This window comes from Streptopelia decaocto, assembly GCF_964273445.1.
Source record: "Streptopelia decaocto genome assembly, chromosome: 1".
Taxonomy (NCBI): Eukaryota; Metazoa; Chordata; class Aves; order Columbiformes; family Columbidae; genus Streptopelia; species Streptopelia decaocto.
In genome coordinates this window covers 199,824,710-199,844,966 of record NC_138663.1, presented here as the reverse complement: position 1 = coordinate 199,844,966, position 20,257 = coordinate 199,824,710, and the positions used below count along the sequence as shown (strand labels likewise).

At 44.6% G+C, this 20,257-nt stretch overlaps 1 protein-coding gene across 3 annotated transcripts in view; it reads right to left on the bottom strand.

Moving 5' to 3' along the window:
• The window catches only part of MTMR2 (myotubularin related protein 2), a 62,999-nt gene extending 46,091 nt beyond the window's left edge, over positions 1–16,908 (bottom strand). The window contains exons 1-2 of one of the 3 annotated variants that reach the window (XM_082043630.1): positions 16,713–16,785; positions 11,488–11,558 (exon numbers count right to left, since the gene is read on the bottom strand). In XM_082043630.1, the coding sequence (XP_081899756.1) occupies positions 11,488–11,492 (5 nt within the window). In that variant the 5' untranslated portion in view covers positions 11,493–11,558; positions 16,713–16,785. Of the gene's footprint in view, positions 1–11,487; positions 11,559–12,444; positions 12,514–16,712 lie in introns of those variants that run through there. The other 2 variants (XM_082043631.1, XM_082043629.1) reach the window with 2 other exon arrangements.
• Positions 16,909–20,257: the final 3,349 nt, after the last annotated feature.

Sequence of the window (20,257 nt, the reverse complement as noted above, 5' to 3'; positions counted from 1 at the left end):
AAAACACACTGTTTAAGAAAGTCAGTGAAAAGAAATAAAAGCTGGTAGCTGCAATTTTTTTGTCAACTGCTACAGAAAGAGTTTGAATATGAGGCTATTTCTTTCCCAAAGCAGCTAAGCCACACTTTTCCCTGGAAGCAGAAAGCAGCAGTACCTGAAGATGGCAGTTTGAGGGTTCAAGCACCACACAGTGAGCTCAGGTCAGGTAGCAGATGAGCATGGAAATGCAAAGAAAGCGCCCAAATCAAACTGGAGCCCCATGGCTTTCACCTGATGAGGACAAACGCACCATTTATGCAGGACTGAGTTCTCCTCCCTGTATCCTTACACCTATTGTGGGAGATTTAATACAATGTTCTTTGTACTCCAAAAAGAGGGTATTTTCCTTCCCCGTCCCCACCCTCCACAGGAAGGAAAACTGCTAGGAGATCTCTACAAAGAGCTTTCTGTGAATGTCAGCCTAAGGACAAGCACACTACACAACCTCTTCTCCTAGGCCATGTGACCCAAGAAGAAAGTCACAACAACCAATTTCATGTCTCACATAAAACTTCACAACAATTTCTGGCAAAACTTGAGACAATGGTCATGACATCACTTTAAGGGATGGTCCTGCTAAACCATCCCGGCTGGTAATTGCTGAAATCGGTCCAAGCAAGCACCTTAAGGTATGTCTCTTTCTGGTCAGCATGAACATAAAAATATAGAAAATATACACCTTCCTAAAGACAAGAAACAATCCCTTGCAGAAGGGGACTGGCTACAGCGAGGGTGGTGAGCCGCTGGAACAGGCTGCCCTGAGAAGCTGTGGATGCCCCATCCCTGGAAGTGTTCAAGGCCAGGCTGGATTTGGTTCTGAGCTACCTGGTCTAGAGAAAGATGTCCCTGCCCATGGCAGGGGGTGGAATAGATCTTTAAAAGCCCCTTCCAACGCAAAACATTTTATGATTCTATGGGCAGCAGCTCCCTGAGAAACTACTGTTAATTTCTAAAGATACTTCTTCAGACTTTGAAAAGTGACGAAGATACCTCTGTCTTGCTCATTAAAAAAAAAAAAAAAAAAAAAAAGAAAACAAAAGGTATTGAAAAAAAAAAAATCCAAGACTGTGAACCTGTGTCAGAGTTTAACCCCCAGACTTCCGTGAAAAACTGTCGGGACAGGAGGAAAACCCATCTCTGTAAAATGTGCCATTTTTATTTACAACATATGCATAGGGCTCAAGGACACCTACTTTTTTTTGTAGCAACATCTTAAAATACTGACCTTGCTCACTCCTATATGTAACACAACCAAAATGCAGTCGGTGATGAAAAAGTCAGCTCTCCAGCACCTTCTTTATGAATATTCCGTCCCTGACAACACAAGTAGCTGCTTCATTGCTTGCAGAGGTGTGCCAATTACTCAGATGCTAATTGGCATGAGATGCTCACACCATTTCTTCTGTATCAAACTGAACGTTTTGTTTCAATAGTCACTGAACCGACATGGAAAACAGGTGATAAAATGCACCACTGGGCAATACAGTTTCAGCTGCAGAGGTCATAAATGAGAAAAACACCGCGGAGGGCAAATTTCCATTTCCTCTCTTCCTGTTTTTGTAAAAGTTTCTCATTATGTCAATTCCTAAAAATTAATCAAGGTGAAAACTGAAAATTAATGATGACTAGTGGCAAATACAATTTAATTTGGAAGCTTTGGATGCCAAGAGAGAAGGATCCGATTGGTTCAAATTTATAGCAAGGCCATGAATAGGAGCACGTGCAGCACTTGGGCACTTCTCCGAAAAGCGTAATGACACAGAGGTACTGAGCACTCCCCACTCACCGCTCAAACCCAAGCTGACAACTCTCCCTCCTCAATGCTTTCAAAGCTCCTGTTTCTTTCAGAGAAGGAAAAAGAAATACTGAAAAACCTTTTGGGTCACATCAGAGCAGAAGGAGACAAACTGGTGCTTGTTCCCCATGAATGTGACTTTGTCCTGGCTGGTACTGGCTGAACTGGTCTGGGAAATCCAGCTGCTGCCCACATCAGGCTCTCCCATTTACAGCAGCTCTCTGTGGAGCTGTGCTAAGTGGTCCCCATAGTCTTTATCTGTATACATATATATCTATATATATACATACACACCTAAGGGTACTCAGAAGTGCCTCGTATGCCCCTCTTTGGGGGCTGGCATCCGACCAAACCAGGGCCCTGTAGAAGGACTCGGACGCTCTGCACTGGCTTCCACTCCACCACGGGGATGTAACAGGCTCTACCGCTGTAAATTCAATTTTAGCATCTTAACACCATCTCTGCCAGGACAGGAATCCAGCAGCGCTCAGCACCGCGCACGCCCACAATAACAGACAACCCTCTCCCAAAGAGCTTGCACGGACAGACAAAGGAACAGTATCTACAGAGAGCAGCGACTCGAACTTAATTCTTCACAGCAAAACAGAAATTCAAAACAGGCTTATTCTACTTAGACAATAAGTACCAAAGGAAACTACCTGTTGCATACATAAGACACCCCTCCGAATACCCAGTACCCTCTTTTTAGGGACACACACAGAATATACAGTTGCTACATTTCAGAACTACAAGGAACTCACAATTTTTATAAACATTTAAAGATCCCACTTTAACCTCTGCTTGATCTGTAACAAACTCAGAGGGGGAAAAAAGCCACAAACAAATACACATTTGAAGGAAAGAAAAGCACCAACTGCCAGGCTTCCTCTGGCATTCAGAGGAAGCAGACAGTTCTATAATATAATAACACACCCTCTCCATTCAAAAGGGCTGGCAATGTCAGAGCTCAACAACATCTTAAAAAGAAGCCATTTCAGCAAACAAATCATTGTGCATGTGTGTGACAGACCTAAAATAGCCCCTCACGCCACTTGCCTGAATGAAGAAGATTCACTTCTGTTGCCAAGCAAAGCTGGGTCTCAGTCTGACTTCAATGTTCCAAGGGAGGAAAATGTCATTTTTTAAAAGTTGAGCCTTCTAAGTAGCATCCTGAGCTGAATATATAGTACATGTTTTCCCATGAGCCATAAAGACAATGTCCTATATTTTGACCGTGAACAAGCTTTTCTAGGAATGCAAATTCTGCTCTCAGTAGTCACACAATGGACTACAGTGTCACAAGCACTGTTCGTGCTCCATTAGTCATTCTTTCATTATTTTTTTAAACACAAATTCACAAAAGGCCTACAGTGTGTGTAGAGCACTTGCTAAACAATAGGCTGATTGTTTAAAATATTTGCAAGATTCCGAGAATAGAAAGCCAACACCCAAAGACAAACCAATATGCAGCACGTAATTAATAACAAGCAAGAAGCCCACAGGATCATGCTTTCATGAGTCAAACAATCCAGAAGGTAAAAAACAGGAAGAACAGCAGCTATCAGAAGCCTGAACTGATATCCTCCGATCTGCACATGGAAGACAACTACAAAATTGTATGTCTTCACGAGAGGAACAAGAGGGGAGTTAAGTTTCTAACAAGCTCCAGGCTGGTATGGGATGATGCTCAGCTACAAGGAAGAAAAACAAAACTTTTTCCAAGAAATTGTTAGACTTCTGCTGGGAACTGACATTTTACCTCTGTTCACCAACTATATTGCAGCCCATATCTACAAAGCCCATTAGTTACTACCTCTCGAAAGCAGGCTGATAATTCAGTATTTTGGTCTGATCCCAGTTCCTAATGGAAATTACCTTGCGATAACCACCACGAGCACACATGCCTTTGTGTCCAGAATTAGCGATCAGGTGGACAAGGTGAGTGACACACCTGCTCCAGGTGACACCTGGTGGAAATACAACCCAGTCGTTGTGGCTGTGCTTGGGGGGGATGTCTGACAGACCTCCCGGAGATGGTGCACACCTGTGGTCTGTGCTGCAAAGCTTTGGGATTGCCAGTCACCAGGACAGACCCTTAGCATTGAAAATAAAAATAATACAAATGAAGACTGGTTCAAAACACAAGCCTGCTTACTGTCCATGCAAACAACATTGCCTGCTTGAATAATTACCTCATTTCTGCGCCATGCTACACATCAGGTTATTGCTATGCTTTTGGGAATTGTTTGGGATTGTTCAGAAGGAGCTAGAGCCTTTGTTTTCAAATATAAGATATTACAGAGGGTGGGGCTGAACCAGAAGCAAAGAAGATCCCTGCTCCGAAGAAAATAGTATTTCAGGGTCCAAAACACACAGTTGAAGGAGGAAGTTCCAGTACTTCAGGCTTCAGATGGTTGAAAGTGACAGCAAGAAAGCCATCAGGGTGATCACTGATTGACAGGATGTCTGGCAAGTGATCTCTCCAGCTGTGATGAATCAGCACAAGTCCTGACTTGCAGCTTTCTCCCCCAAACAGCCGCCCAGGGGCCCTCTGTGCAGCATGACGGCCTCTAGCAAAACAGCAACTCAGGAATCCAAATCCAAGTGTCTCCTGGTGCTACAAGACCAGCCATGTTTCTTAGCCCTACCTGTGGAAGAAGCTGGTTCCAGGGCTCAGGACATTTTGTGGCAGAGAAGAGACCTGGGTGGTGCTGCTGTCTCCTACATCAGAGCAACCTCAGATTTACCACTGCACCCCACAGGAAAAAGAGGGCTGGCAATATCTGTCTCCACAGGAACTTTGAATGCAGACAAAAGTCACTACAGAAATCCTACACACAGTCCAAAACCACTCTTACCGTTTACTAATATTTATATATAGCATGTAAACTTCCCCTCCCTTCCTTTAAAATATATTAAGCCAGAGAAAAAGTTACAAGTAAAAAAATATCAGGATTTTGATATAAATTCAGCAAGTCAAATGACAAGGCGCAATAATAACTCCAGAGTCTGAGAGCAAGGAGAAAAACACTGAAACCAATACGGGATATTTAATATTTTCTTTGCTTGATAATTTCATCTTTTTTTTTCTTTTTAGAAGAAACCTCTTAATTTGACAAAGGAAAGAAACAGAAATAATACCCACATTGGTAAGTACTCACCTTAGGACAGAAAGGAGAACTGGATAAAAAGACAGATATAACTTCTCTTTTACTACTTGTGTTCTGGCAGTGCCTTAATTTCTAGTTACATACTAGCAACCAGTTACATACATTTTAACCATATATGTATACTTCTGACAGTTCATTTGCTGGCTCAGTTTTTCTTTAGATTCCCACCTATTTCCCTATTTAAAAAACACCTTAGTTAGAACGTAACATGTATTGTTAAATGCTCTGATTTTCTTCCAAACACACACCACACAACCCCCACACCCCAATAAAGCAAACACCCACAGGAATTAAAAATACCTGCAATTTACTCATCAATGACACTACTTGTTCCATACTGGGAATAATAAAAAGGAGGAGGAAATAACATTTAAACACAGCCAATCTGGAGAGTCTTGTATCACCTAGCAAAACTGACAGGGTATCACCTTGATAAGCTTTCACAGACACTATGCAGCTGTGTGCTCTGCCAGGCTCAGCTCAAAAAAGACTGGGAACAACTATATTCTGTTGGCAGCCCAGCGTTCAATAATCTGGGGGCTTTATTTCCAGAAGCTGAAGCTAAGACAACACATGATGTTTTCAGAAACACTGAGCACCTGTATCTTGTCACAAGTCCCAGAGAGCCCAGCAGCTCTGAAGATTGTGGTCCGTCAGCCCAAGTCCCCATTTTCGACACTCATACCTGGGACCAGGTACCCCCACTAGCTCAGTCCAAATAATAAGTCCAATTTCCAATGTGCTCAGCAGCCACCGATTTCTATAAGGGCCAGAAGGGCTCTGCACACTTACTCACCCCACTGGCCAGTTTCAGGGTGCATGTTGAAACAAAGGTCTTTCGAATTCTTCCACCTTACAATGAAGTGAGGCAAGGCAGACAAAGTTGCGAGCTCATCTGCAGATTTTCTGTACATCAGCTCTCATACATCGAAAATAAGGGTTTATCTTCCCAGTTCACCCACAGCCACTTCCACCCGCCACTTCTGGTTCCTCAAGCAGAAATCAGTGTATGCGAAAAACAAAGTAACTCAAAGAGAAGATGGTTCAGCTCCGGCTGGCAGATCCCACAGGCGTCTCTGCTCCCACTCAGTCAATGGAAACCCAGGTGATGGAGTCCAGACAACAATGCAGGTCTCCCAGAGCAGACACCTATCTTTGTTCAGCTGAATTACTTGTGCAGTGTATGGACTCTGCAGAGGGTAGGGAAGTTTTAGATACCTACTTCACATGGAGATATGAGCTAGATCCTGCCCTGGTTTCCAGAAGATGAGTGCCTTGTGGCAGAGAAGTTTGTATTTGCTTTTTGTTTTCAACTGAACACAGCCTTTTGCAGACATCAGAGGAAGCACAGGGAATGAAGGAAATGCAAAAATGAGATAATATAATGTGTTTCTCCAACTTGAGAGAAGCCTTGTCCTAGAGAATCTGCACATATTTGTGACAGCTTTCTCATCTAGGCATTCCCTATGCTGAAAAAGGAACAAGCTTTTTCTGTAATGGAAAAACTGACATGGCCTCCCTTCCCACCTCCATCTTTGTTTAAATGCAAAACTTGTCCGAAGTTATTACTTTCACTCCTCTGTCAAGCAAGGTTAAAGATGTCTAAATGTTACAAAAACTACCAGTGGAAAAACCTGACAGACATACACAAGTACACGAAGAAACAGGTTTAAGAAACTGGACTACAAAACTCTGCTTCCTCCTCGGTTGACAAGAGATTTAGTTAATATGTAAAAAAAGAGCAATAATATGACTTAGGAAATAGCTCCTTCCTTTTTTTTTTTTTTTGGCGTGCAGAACAACCCAGACTCAATGTAATTTTTGGCCCTACCACAATGATTGGGAGGGAGTTCTGTGCAGGTGGTCACATCTTAATCACTCACTGTAGGCTCTCCTTACAGTCACTGGTGAGACAGATGACTCCTCCTTCCCCGCTGTCCGCAAACACAAACCCAGACACCAGCAGAAATTTGTATCAGTCCAGTGAGATGAGACAAATCTCACCCAGGGTGCCTGTATTTTTCCTCATGCAAGGTGGAAGCAGAAGGTAGAATCTAGAATCAGAGTATGTTTTAGAAAAAAAAGATGACAAATGTCCCTCCATGGCACTGGAAGCAGCAGCGATCAGCAGAAACTGCACCCCAGCAGATGGCAACAAGCAAAGGGCCAAGACTGCTCGGCTGGTGAAGTCCGGAGCACATCCACAAACAGTCCCACCACATTCTTCTTCTCACATCCCAGTATTTAATAACCATTCTGGTAGGATGCTTCTTCACCTTTGAGGAAAAAGTCTTGGGAAGCACTCTCTCGTGAGGTGTGGAGGTTCATTTTCCAGGTGGAAGTTGGATGTCAGTTCTTAGACTGGAGGACACAGCCTGAATTTTCAAGAACAGCCTATTCCAAAAGTCAGCTTGGGTAAAACGTGAGCAGAAGATCCTACATTTTTCATTTCTTAACCAGAGGTGTCCTACTTGCAAATGAGATGCTGATGAGTTTTGATTAGTTAAGGGTGTCCTATCTGCTGGTTAAACCAACCTCTGCTCTGATGACTGATTTTGACAACCACAGGTTCCAGTGACCTGTCCCTGCCTTCAGCATCTGCACAGCAGCCAGGCAGCCTCTGTAATTTTCCACTTGTAACCAACTCGTTCACAGGCTCCAGCTCATCCATGGGCAGATTTAGCTGAAACAGCTGAGGAGAATAGTCCTGCTAACTGTCTGTGCAGTAATTCAGATATTAGTGCTTTTTGTGCCAGGAAAAACAAACAAACAAACAAACAAAAACAATCAAACAAAAAACAACACCAAACACTTTTCTCACAAACCACCAAGCAATGATCAGATGCATACTCAACCCGCCAGTGAAATTTTGTTCAGATAAATATAGATGGGTTAACTTTTAGCCCTGTCATTCAGTACTGTCATTGCTCCTCATAGGCCATAAGCTTTGTAGTGAATTTTCAAGGCCTCAGGACCGAGGTTTGTTACTCTTGCTTTGCCTGAACTTTTCTTCGCCAACCTGCAGCTTTGTTTTACGTGGTTGAGTTGTGACTGCAATTTCTGTAATTGGCCAGGTGTCTGTATCTACTCTGTTTTATTTTTGTTTGTGTTTGGTACAACCACAGTTTTGCACAGAGAGCAGTAACCAGCAGTTATTCTGTATAGAATGAGATATTTACCACTAATATAATGACTTTGTGTAGAGGAAATATAACAGTCTGGGATGACAGCAGGGACCTGGAGAAGTGGAGACAAAGGATGTGGCACAGAGGAGTACAGGGGATGAGATGGGGGACAGGCTTGGCAATGGGGACCATGGCTATAAACAGCTCACCAAGGGTCAGTTAAAGAAATGCCAACCAGGAGCTGGACAAAACCAGTTTTAGAGGTAACAAAGATAACAAATAAATAGTATCTAATACCATAAAAGCAACTATGTATTGCAAAAATCAGATGTAGTGTGGAATTGCAGAACAATGAAGAAAGAGATAGGTCTAATGTTTTACCAAACATACTAATATGATCCCAGGTGGTTCCTGCAGTGAGGAAAGAAGAAACCATCAACATGAACCTCATACTTCACCAGCAAAGGAGTCCAGATGCTGACAACTCACTGTAACACCCACCGCCACCAGAATAAAACCAGCAACACTGGGACCCAGAGGACCTGTGGAGGGGCGAGTGAAACACCAGGAAGAGGGACAGAAACAAAAAAATATCATGACTGTTTTAACTGCATTATTATTCTTTTTCTGTAATAATTTCATCTGGACTAACAATAATCAGACTCTCAAAATTTCAGTTACACCAAGAATAAGTTCCTTGCTATCTAAAGATGTGCTGCCTTTTTGCCCATGAACAACATTTTGAGCATAGCACTTTGTATGGACAGGTAAGCTCTTTACATCACAGTACATAAATCCAGATTAAAATGCTGTTTTATTCTAAACAGGTGTTGTAAATCTTCTCAGAACAAAGGAAAAAAAACCCATAAACTCATGTTTTTGTAACTAGTTCAGCAGAAGTATGATCACATACCCACACCTGACCCAGATCAAATTTGAACCATTGGGTGACTTAACATTAACGACTCTGGAGCCACGGCCAGAAGACTAGAGAAAGGCCCGATATGTAAAGTGGGAGCATTTGTGAAGGGCTAAAAAAAACCTACTAGAACATCACCTTGAAGGGGTTATGGACTAGAAAACTGCTAACACGTTCTCTTCATCAAATATATCAGGGTTTAGAAAGCAATGGAAAAGAATTCATGGAGCAGAAAGGCAAGAGAGAAGCAAGAAAAAGAGCTACCTTGAAATCACTGGAAAATTACTGAGTGAGAATATTGTCTGGCAAAAGAAACTACAGATGGTAGGAAAAGGAAAAACAAATACTTGAAAAGTTCCACTGATTTTTGTTGTTGCCTTTCACTGAATTTTCCTTCAATTAAGCTCCCAGTTACTGGGGCTATAAAACACCCAAATATTTTTTAGTTAAATATGAAGATGAGGATAATTTGTGACAGTGTCTCCTCTGTATTCTCTCTCTGCTGAGTTATCCCCAACAGCTCTGCAAACCAAGCACTTCATTACCTTCCTGTCACCCTCCTCTTCGTGGTGCTGTGAGCTTCCCATGGACAAGTGACAAGACCACGTTTTTCATGTCCCATTTTACATCTACACCTTGTATATAACACCTTATGAGAGTGACCTCTGGAAGGCGGCCGATGCATTTCTAATGTATGCTTGCTGGTTTTTCCCTCAACTAAGCTTTCTGGTAACATAAGCCCTTTGGTGTACAGATCAGGTCTCTTTTTACACTACCCGATAGCCCCAGCGCTGAAAAAACAGTAACAGTAAAGCAGGTCACCAGGGTAAGACTCATGAAAAAGAAGCTGTGGACTATTGATTCTGCTGAGCCATTCACAAGGTGCTATGACCTTTCCAAATGCAGTTCTTGCCTAATAAAAGAATTAGCAAAGGAAGGGGACAATAAAAAATCAGAAATAAATTAAAAGCCATGTTTGAGAAATAGCTGAAGTCATAGCAGGAATACAATCATGTAACAGATAAGAACTGTGTAATTTGACATCATCGGGTCATCCTCAGTCTTAAAATTTAGCTTCTGTAATTGCACCTCTGTTGTAAATAGCCTGTCGTAAAGGTGTACGAGTCAAAACTGTTTAGCAAATAGACTGTTGGTCAACGTAACATTACCGTGTCTCTTCAGAAAAGGCAGGGCTTGATGTGACCCAATGCAGTCAAGTTCTGAGCCCAGTTTTACTCCTCACCAACCATCAGATCTTGCCTCATCTCTCCACAGCAGTTTTTCATCTCATCCTTAGACTTTCTTGCTCTTCACCCAATCTCTCAGCAAGGAGTCTCAGCACTTAACTACAAGTCCAAGAGCTTAATAAAATTACTCGCCAGGCAAATATAATCCTGCCTTAAGCACATTTAAATAGTTGGTCCCTGGCTCTTCAACACATAAATCGTCGCTATCTGTATAGCGGGTAGAATCATGGCACCGCAAATTCCTGTGAGGTCTTTAAACAACAATATAATATTAATTAAAAGAGACAGGTGAGTGTCAATTGTATCTTATATTCTCAAACTGAATGGTCAGAACCTGGCAAAGAAATCTGTGTGTGCCTGACAGAGAAAAACTTATAACACTGAAGGTCTTACACTCCAAGAGAAGTAGGAGCGGCTTCTGCTGAATGCAGCAGTCGAAATGTGCATGCCAAAGTTTGCTACTAAAAACAATTCCCAAGTTCTTCAAAGGTAAGTTTCTCTTCCCAAGTGTACCGCATAACTTAAAAGCTCTAAAGTCTATTTGACTGTTATTTTCACTATTTTCTGCCCCAAATTCTCAGAATCTAATAAAAGACTCTCCTCGCTTTGCAAATGTATATGCAGGCAAAACTGCTCTTTATCTTCACAATATAGAGTACACAAAAAAAACTTTCAGAATGCACTTCAGTTGCAAATAAGCGTTATAAATTATCACTCACATGTTAAAATTAATGATAATGAATCCATCTGGAGTTGCTAATTGTTTCTAGGCACAGTGTTAAGTTTCTCAGATGTGAAAACCAGTTCATTATGAACACTCAACCAACAACATACTTGTCTTTAATGGCAATAACTCTTGAGAAATCCTGCTTCATGCATATAAGAAATCAAATGCAAGAAGTGCTTGCAAAACCCATGAAGAAAATGACAGCTACTCACATTTCACTGAACACCAGAACTGGCAAAAATCTTCACTTTCAAACTCTAACTTGAATGACTCATCACAAAACAACTCAATTGGTAAATCTCACACATCTGGTAGCAATGTGGTCCTAGAGAGCTCTCCTCAGCCAACAGACCCAACCCCTTCCAGCATCACTCTAACCCGTGGGGAAAGAATTCCTTCAACGTAGCCTTAAATCAGACCAGGTATTGACAGGACCTTATTTCAGACAAAGCAGCAAGTTCATACCTCATGGAACTATTGCTTCACCAGACCGTGCTGCACTGATTTACACAGAGTTTATGTTTTCAGAGTTATCCCTGCAAACATAAAGACAAGGAGCATGATTATTCTCATATGCTTCAGTAAAAGTGCAATGCGCAGGATCTCCGTTGTCTGCAGATCTCTGCGGATGATAAGCACCAGCAGAGAAGTGGTAACAAGCAACCAGAAAGTGGTAACATCAAACATCGCTACAGCCATGCTGGCAGGAAACATCTGCCCACTGCCTTATCTCTTTCTCTCATTTTATACTGATGTTGAAATATCCCTGACGTCTCCTACAGCAGTTTCTTTACAGTACAATCAGCGCCACACTTGTGCACACGCAATACAAATTTACCTTCAGCAGATCTAACAGGCAGCCTCTTAGCTATCTGACTGGACTGTTGTTCAGACTGGACTGTAATATGCTTTTTCAGATATTTCAGAGGAATACAGAGATACATATTAATTCAGAAACTATAGCACATCATCGCAGACACTGCACAAACAAAATGTCTAATTGCTTTTAATGAAAAGCAAATATCTGAAGTTTAACATCCCCTTTTCCTCAAGTCATGTGTTCCGCTAAAGTCATACATGGCTCTATCTGGTTTTCCTTTCACAAAAGGAAAGATTGTGGTAGAATTTTGCTGTTATTTTGAATTCCAAAGGTCAGAGGGTCCGTATGCAACCCCAAATTAAAAAAAAAAAAAAAAAATCCCAACACAAACACCACCCACCCACAGCTCTACCTACAAATTAATTTTAAAAGTTGTCTTTGTAGAAGTCTGATTAATTGGCACAGCTGAAATGTGTTTATCTCTCACCCAGGATCCCCAGGCCATTCTACAGATATAAAAGCAGTCCATAACACTGAGGAAAGCTTGCTCTTCTGGATATAACCATGCTGTAGCTCATCAAATGTTTAAATCAGTGTTTTACCTCACTCCTTTTTCTGTCTCACGGGCTGCTCCTCGCGTGACACTGCAGACACACAAGCGCTCCTTGCCAGCTGCTGGTTAAATACCACAGCAGCTCTTTATGAGTAGTTGTCTCAGTCGTCTGTCCTCCACGACAACAGGATGCAAGGGGAAAGTCCATCCCAAATACTGACCTTTGGAAACCCCAGGAAGCTGCAGAACCCAGGGCTGTGCCACCCAAAACTAGCACTGGGTGAGGCAGCTTAGACATGACAAGCAGAACAGCTGTTTCAGCACAACTATGAGGGCAGCTGCGTTAATTTGCTGTGATCTGCTAATTTGAAACTAACTTGGTATTTCCACACAGAGCTGGGGATTTTTTACTATGTACAAACAGCTATACTGTGAGTCTCACAGAGTTTTTCAAACATGTTTTCTAGTTGGGAAAATACATAACATTTGTTATTATCATACAGGTACTGCATATTACTAGGGTCTATTAAAATACCATAGCAACTTTCACTGTCAAGTGCCATTACTGACATATCTCATGTGCATTATTAAAGGCCAAATAAACATATATATGTTCTTTAAGGCAATTATTCACGTGAGCAACCTTACATATGAGTAAACTCTAGCAAGCATGTCTTCTTGAAGAGTTAGATTTTAAGTATCTCTAGAAATATGAAACTCAGCTTCTGAGCTCGAGCTCAGCTGATTGTGTCCCTGTACTCAGCGCTGGTGAGGCCCCACCTTGAATACCGTGCTCAGTTTTGGGCCCCTCATCATAAGAAGGACATTGAAATACTAGAGAGAGTGCAGAGGAGGGTGATGAAGCTGGTGAGGGGTCTGGAGCACAAGTCTGATGAGGAGCAGTTGAGGGAACTGGGGCTGTTTAACCTGGAGAAAAGGAGGCTGAGGGGAGACCTTATCACTGTCTACAACTACCTGAAAGGAGGTTGTAGCATGGAGGGGGCTGGTCTCTTCTCCTAAGTAACAAGTGATAGGACAAGAAGAAATGGCCTCAAGTTGAGCCAGGGAAGGTTTCGATTGGATATTAGGAAAAAATTATTCCTGGAAAGGGTTGTCAGGCATTGGAACAGGCTGCCCAGGGAAGCGGTGGAGTCACCATCCCTGGAGGTCTTTAAAAGACATTTAGACAAGGTTCTTAGGGACACGGTTTAATGCTAGAGTTAGGGTTAACCTTGATGATCCTGAGGGTCTCTTCCAACCGAAATGATTCTACGATTATATGACATTTGATACTAGTGCCTTTCTAAGTCTTCTAAATCTTGCATAAAACAATTCCACCAACTACAAATCAATAAGGCTTCCCATTGCTAGGTAACCGTGAATCTGGGATGAGTGGCTTTCTACGCTTTTTTGTTGTTGTTGTTCCTTTCAAACAAAACAGATTAGAAAAACTGATGACAGCACCCTCGTGATTCATTGTGCTCCTCACATCATCCCCAAAGCTTTTTCTTTTTAGACAAAACCACTTAGTGAAAATGAGTCACATCTCTATAGTCATAGGTTAACAATTCAAAGTTGGTCTAGCTATTAGACCACAATCACAGAGATGAAAGTATGTTTCAGTGCATACAAATGGCCCCATTAGCTTCAGAAGGTTTGTTCTGATGCATAAAATCAAACTGCAGTACAGTTTTAATGAAAAAAATGATTAATACCCCCTGAAAATGGATCAACAGTCCAATTCATACAAAAAATTATTTATTTGTGCACAAGTATCACTGGATTTGCAGGGGAAGCAGGTAATAAACATTCTGAAGGTCACCACGCATTTCTCATTACATGGTATTTTACTTCCTTATAGTTTTGTCTTAATCTTATCCATTTCAACTAAAAGTTTTCAGAGTATACACCAAATCAAGATGAGGGTTTTTTAACTAATAAGTGCAGGTGAAAAATATTTTTCTTTCCAATACGTGGCTAAAGAAAAATCTATTTTCTTTGAAATACATCATAAATATTAGATAGCTCTCTTCTACAAATTCTAGATGTTGGAGCAGAGACTTGAAATTCCGAAAGCTTTTGGACAAGCTTTTTATATCCCAAGAAATCTGCTAAAGTCTGGGCCTTTCCAGGGCTTGGAGAACATAGCCTTGTGCATGCTCAACAGAAACAGATTTATCATCTCAATTTCCCAATCGTTCCATCTGTACAGGGGATACTGCTGAGAGGCTGAACAGGAGTTTCCTTGTAGCCACTGGCTCTTCCGAGTTAAGTCCTCTTTTGTGTCCATAGGTGTGTGTCTTCTACAGTGACTGACCTTCAGATGGGTCCAAAGTGATGCAGAGGGAAAAAGAAGAGTACATTCGGTGAGTGAGATAAGGGGTGTCTAGGCACCTGACATGGCGCAGGCAAACTGCACAAGGAAAATTATAAAGACAGCAGAGAACAGAACAATTTCATGAAGGAGGGAAAAATGAGGATGACAAGTCATGAAGGATTCAAGAGGGAAGAAGCCTAAGTGCAAATGGGGCACTGCCTGCTGGGGGGACCCTGAGATCCTACTACCTGCTGGGGGGAAATGCCAGGCACAGGAGTACAGAGACACTGGCAGCAAAAAGGCCACCAGCACCCTGGGCTGTAAGAACAGAGGCACAGCCAAGACATTCAGGGAAGGATCCCCCTCTATTTGGCACACATTAGAGCACTTCTGGAATGGTGCATCCAGGTTTTAACCCCCCAGTGCAGGAAAGGCATTGATGAGCTGGAGGAGTTCAGGGCAGCGAGGCTGGAGCAGCTGCTGGTGAGGAGAGGCTCGGGAAGCCTGGAGCAGAGACTGCGTCAGGGAACCAAAACCGGCCTCAGTGCCTTTGTGGAAAGTATCCAGGAGACGGAGATGGGCTGCCCAGAGAGGCTGTGCAGTCTCTATCTCTGCAGGTTTTCAAGACCAGACATGGCAAAAGCCACATCCTGCTCTGATCTCAGAGCTGTCACTGTGGTGAGCAAGAGGTTGGACTGAGGGATGCTGAGATCCCTTCAGTCTGAGTGACCCTGAGATCCTACTACCTGAGCATGGCAAGGGCAGCCAGAACAGGACAGAACAACCTTCAGCCATCAGGTCATCCTGCTCCCAGGCCCTACCACGAAACCAAGGGCCTCCTGCACCAGCACCCTTCCCCGTCAGTCAACGTCCTCCCTTGTTACCCTGCCACACTCTCCTGCACCACATATGGCCCCAGCAAGACACTCTTGTGAGTCACAAATTCAAACTCCACCAGTAGACTGTGGAGGGTGGGAGGAACAGAAACTCCTCCTTTCAGCTTGTGTGGCTTAAAGACTTTGGAGATAGCCGTGTGGCATTGAAAGTCATTGAGACCGCAAAGTCAAGCGCTCAGGTAAAGCTGTGAGGACAAAATCACAAATGCTTAACACATCCCAGGAGAGTTATTGCTGAAAAAGCACAGGACAAGGTCCATCTGGGAACAGCAGCGTGCAGCATGGCAGCCAACACACCTGGTGTCCTCCCCGTGCTTCCAGCAAGAGCTCATGGGTACTGTTGATTCCTACACCCATTCACTGGACATACCAGACAGGCAGCGCAGCTTTGGTTATTTAGAGCTTTTACCAAACGGCTGGTGGGGGTGGCACCTCCTTCTCTGACTGAACGCCCGCAAAGGGAACCGGCTTGGCCGCAGTCGAGCAGTGCCCACGCATGCACGGCCACCCAACACCACCCCGAGCAGCGGGACATCCCACCGGGACACCCCGCAGGGAAAGGTCACCGGGACATCCCACCAGGACACCCCGCAGGGAGAGGTCACCGGGACATCCCACCGGGACACCCCCGGGACATCCCACCGGGACACCCCGCAGGGACAGGTCACCGGGACACCCCGCAGGGACAGGTCACCGGGAGAGGTCACCGGGACACCCCACAGGGACACCCCACAGGGAGAGGTCACCGGGACATCCCACCGGGACACCCCGCAGGGACAGGTCACTGGGAGAGGTCACCGGGACACCCCACCGGGACACCCCGCAGGGAGAGGTCACCGGGACACCCCGCAGGGAGAGGTCACCGGGACATCCCACCGGGACACCCGCAGGGCAAGACCCGGCGGCGGGGAGACGCCAGAACCTGCTGCCTACGGGGGCAGAAAACGGCACCAGCTCCATGCTCTCGGTTTCCCTCTCCCTGCCGGCCCCTCCTTCTGTGTCCCCCCACGCCCCGCGATGGCTCTTGACTGACGAGGGCCCCCCAGCCCGCCGAGCGGCCCGGCCCCGGCGGGGGTGGGTGGGCGATGGCGCCGCGGCCGTTACCTGGAGAGGGAGTCGCCGCTGGGCGGCCGCGCCGCCGCCGCCCGCCCGGCGCCCAGGCTCTCGCAGCTGGAGCTCTCCTCCATGCCGGGCAGCGGGGCGGCCCGGGGCGGGCGGCTGGCTGGCTGGCTGGCTGGCGGGCTGTCAGCCGAGCGGCGGGCGCCCGGCGGGGCGGGACGCGGCCATGTTGGCCCGGCGTGCCGCGCGGGGAGGGCGGGCTGAGGCGGGGCGGCGGGAGGGGCTGCGAGAAGGGAGCGGTGACCCCACCCGGGTCCCCTTCCCCTCAGCCCTTATTCCCGGCAGCCAGGCACCGGGCCGCCTGAGGGAGGGCAAGGGAAGGGGGTTGTTGTCGCAGCCCCTCAGCGCTGTGGGCCTGGCCGGGGACCCCGTAGCCCCCCAGCCCAGGGAGTGAGCGGCAGGGGGCAGCCGGCCGGGGGAAGTGTTCGTGCGGTTGCAGAACTGGGCAGCATCTCCCTGCTCGGCCTCTTCCAAACCACGGGAAGGCGGCAGCTCCCGGGTTCCCTCCCCAGCGCACAGTGGTGCTTCCCAAGAGCAAGGAGATGGACTCTCCCCAAGATCTCCCCGAAATCATCTTGTTTCTGTTAGCCTGGGTTGCTAGAGGTTCTGCTGAGACCCTGCGTTGTGCTGGGTTATGTACCCGTAATAAAAACCATTTGTGCTCCCCACGTTTCTAATTGCCAGTATCAGCTGAAGAATGCCGCCTGAATTTCCCCCCGAAGCGGGTGGGGAGTGTGTCAGGTGAAATGGGGCGAGTCGCAGGGTGCAGATGTGGGTGCTGCGTGTGCTGGGGGGACAGGAGGTCCCTGACCGGGCCCTGGTGTGTGTACCCGGGCATTTGTGCCTGGGAAGCTCTGTGGTCACAGCTCGATATTAAATGTTCTGCACGATGAGCCATGGTACGTTCAGTTCCTTGGAGCAATTCAGTTAGCGAGAGGAAAACTCTTGGTGTTGCTTACAAAGACTAAGGAATAGCATCTTAAGCTTCCCATACCCAGCACAAAGGTGTCTTCCAAACGCAGAGCTGTTCTGGCAAAAATCCCATGGGGCAAAGAAACTGAAATGTTTGGGACACGTTAGTAGGCAGGTGGGCTTCCAGTGAGGCCTGTTTGTTGCTGAAGAGAGCACCTGATGCAAATAGACCGGTGCAAATGGACCTGCCCCTTTGAAACACTGCCTCAAAACAACACAAACTCTCTATCTTCTAAACATCTGAATCCTCTGTGGCTGTAAAATTGTTACTGAAACATCACCCCTCATTCGTGCTCCAAGGAGTAAACTAGGTGACATATCTCTTTCTGTTGTTTTGTATTGTTCCTGTGATCAGAGTGTAACTGCAGAGCAGGTTAAATGGTGCAGACGACCATGAACACGAGGAGGATGAACAGGAGCAAGATGCTGAAACAGAACTGCAACAGCCCCCGCCTGAGACTGCACCAAGAGGCGTGGAATTTGCCTCCATCGCTCTTTCCTTTAATGTCCATCAGCTGCCATTGAGCAAGCTTTATGTGGGGTGGTTTTGAAGCTGGTTTAAACTCAAAAACAGAGCTTGGTTGATGCAGGATTTGTTCTTTTTCGTGTGGGTTTTTTTTTCTTTTTCCTGTATTTTTAACTTAATATTCTGAACAGAAAATTTATAAATTGGCAAATGAGTTTGTCTGGTGGTGGGGAGTCTTTTCAGCCTGGAAAACTGAGCTTGGGGAAGCTTTTCTAAAATGAAAACTCTGTGTTCTGGTTAGAAGTGAGATTTTTATTTTTAAAAATAAGCTAGTTGCTAGTGTTTTATTGCAGTGTTAAATTCCGAACAAAAAGCTTTGACATTATTAAAATTAGAAGGTTTATAGACATGTGCTGATTTTATTCTAGATGTAAATATATTGAAAACGTTCTTTTTTTTTTAATAACTTTTTTTCTCTTTCTGTAGTTAGGGGCAAGAAACATTTCAGAAGGACCATTTATTAATGGAAAATGAGATACTAATGAGATGACCTTCCCCATCTTCACTTTTCTTTAGCTTTCCATCGCCACCGATGTCTGGGCGAGCAGACGTGTCCCCTTTGGAGCCGGGCGGGCAGGGGGTGCTGCAGCAGCAGCGGTTTCTCAGCTTTGGGAGGCAGTCACACAGCTCCCAGGAGCCTTTTCCCAGCCTTTCTGAGGACCGAGCTCCTCAAGGTAGTAACCCTTGGGACAGGTCAGCGTTGAACTAGGACAGGGCAGTGTGTGGCTGCTTTTCAAATCTTATCAAACAGCCTTGTGGTGAGTTGGTATTGCCTCTGCTGCCCCTGCTAAGCTTAGTTTGATAGAGGTGCAGTTGTTTAAAAAAAGTCAAGTAGGAATAAAAACAATCTATAAACCTCCTTTGCTGTGTGAAAGTATTAGAATGTCTCCCTTTCTTCCTAATTTGCTATTGATGTGGCATCTCTAAGTAGTTTATTGATGAAGTGCTCTATTTGCTTTTCACTGCCCTGTTTTGTTCTTGGCCTTCTCCCCAGGGCTTGTGAAACCCTTTAGAAATTCCCACTGGTGCTTTGTAAATGAGAACAAAGCTAATCACCTCCTGGATCTCTCCTGCTGCTGAAAGAAACTAGCAGGCTGCTCAGGGAGTCTTTTTGCTCCACAATACCACATTTGCACAGTCAGTCAGAATTTTCTGTCTGTGAAGTGAGTTACCTCAGGGCTCTTACAAGTGATGGAGAATTAAATAAAGGCCCTGACATAACCAAAACCAATTAAGGACAATTCACAAAACTGTTTTATAACTGATGTAAAATAAGCGTAGTTCAGTCTGTTAACCTACTTTGCTCGCCACATCCTTACCATTATCATAATTTGGGTTTTTTATGAGGGAATGCTCTGCTGTTTTGTGATTTGAACACAGGAAACAGTAAAAGAAAACTAACATCACGTATAAGTAATAAAATTATCTGTGTTCATCTTTAATGCCACATGGCTGACATGGTTGAGGTAAATGATATCCTGAAGGAGAGAATGGACAAGGAGGTCTCTTTAATCAAAAGTGTAAAAGATTATTTCCAAGTAAAGGACAAGCAGACATCCTCTAATACTTTCTTAATTTGTAATGTGTTTATAACTTTTGCTTACAGCAAGTAAGAAATGTAAAATACATAGCCTGGCTTTCTTAGGGGTTTAGAGGCTGTCAAAGCTGTGGCAAATACAGCAGAAAGAGGATAATTTTATGTACCATGTAAAACATGATTAAGTGAGGGAAAGTAAAACTTGCCTCAGTCCTTCAGTGTGGAAGGGAGATAGTATGTGTGTCCATTGTATTTAATCTACATGTCTGTTGAGTAAGGGGCTTTCTAGCTCTGTGTGTATGTGTAGTCCATACATCTGGTATATGATAGATGAATGTGCCAGATGTTCCAAATTCAGATGTTCCCATTCCTAGAACTCCCCAGCTTTGCTGCTGCACAGCCCAGGACAGGCCAGTTGTGTCTCACATTGTGAGCACAGTGCTGCCCAAAGCTGGGGACACTCACATGTCCCCAGCATCCTGCCACTACCTGCTC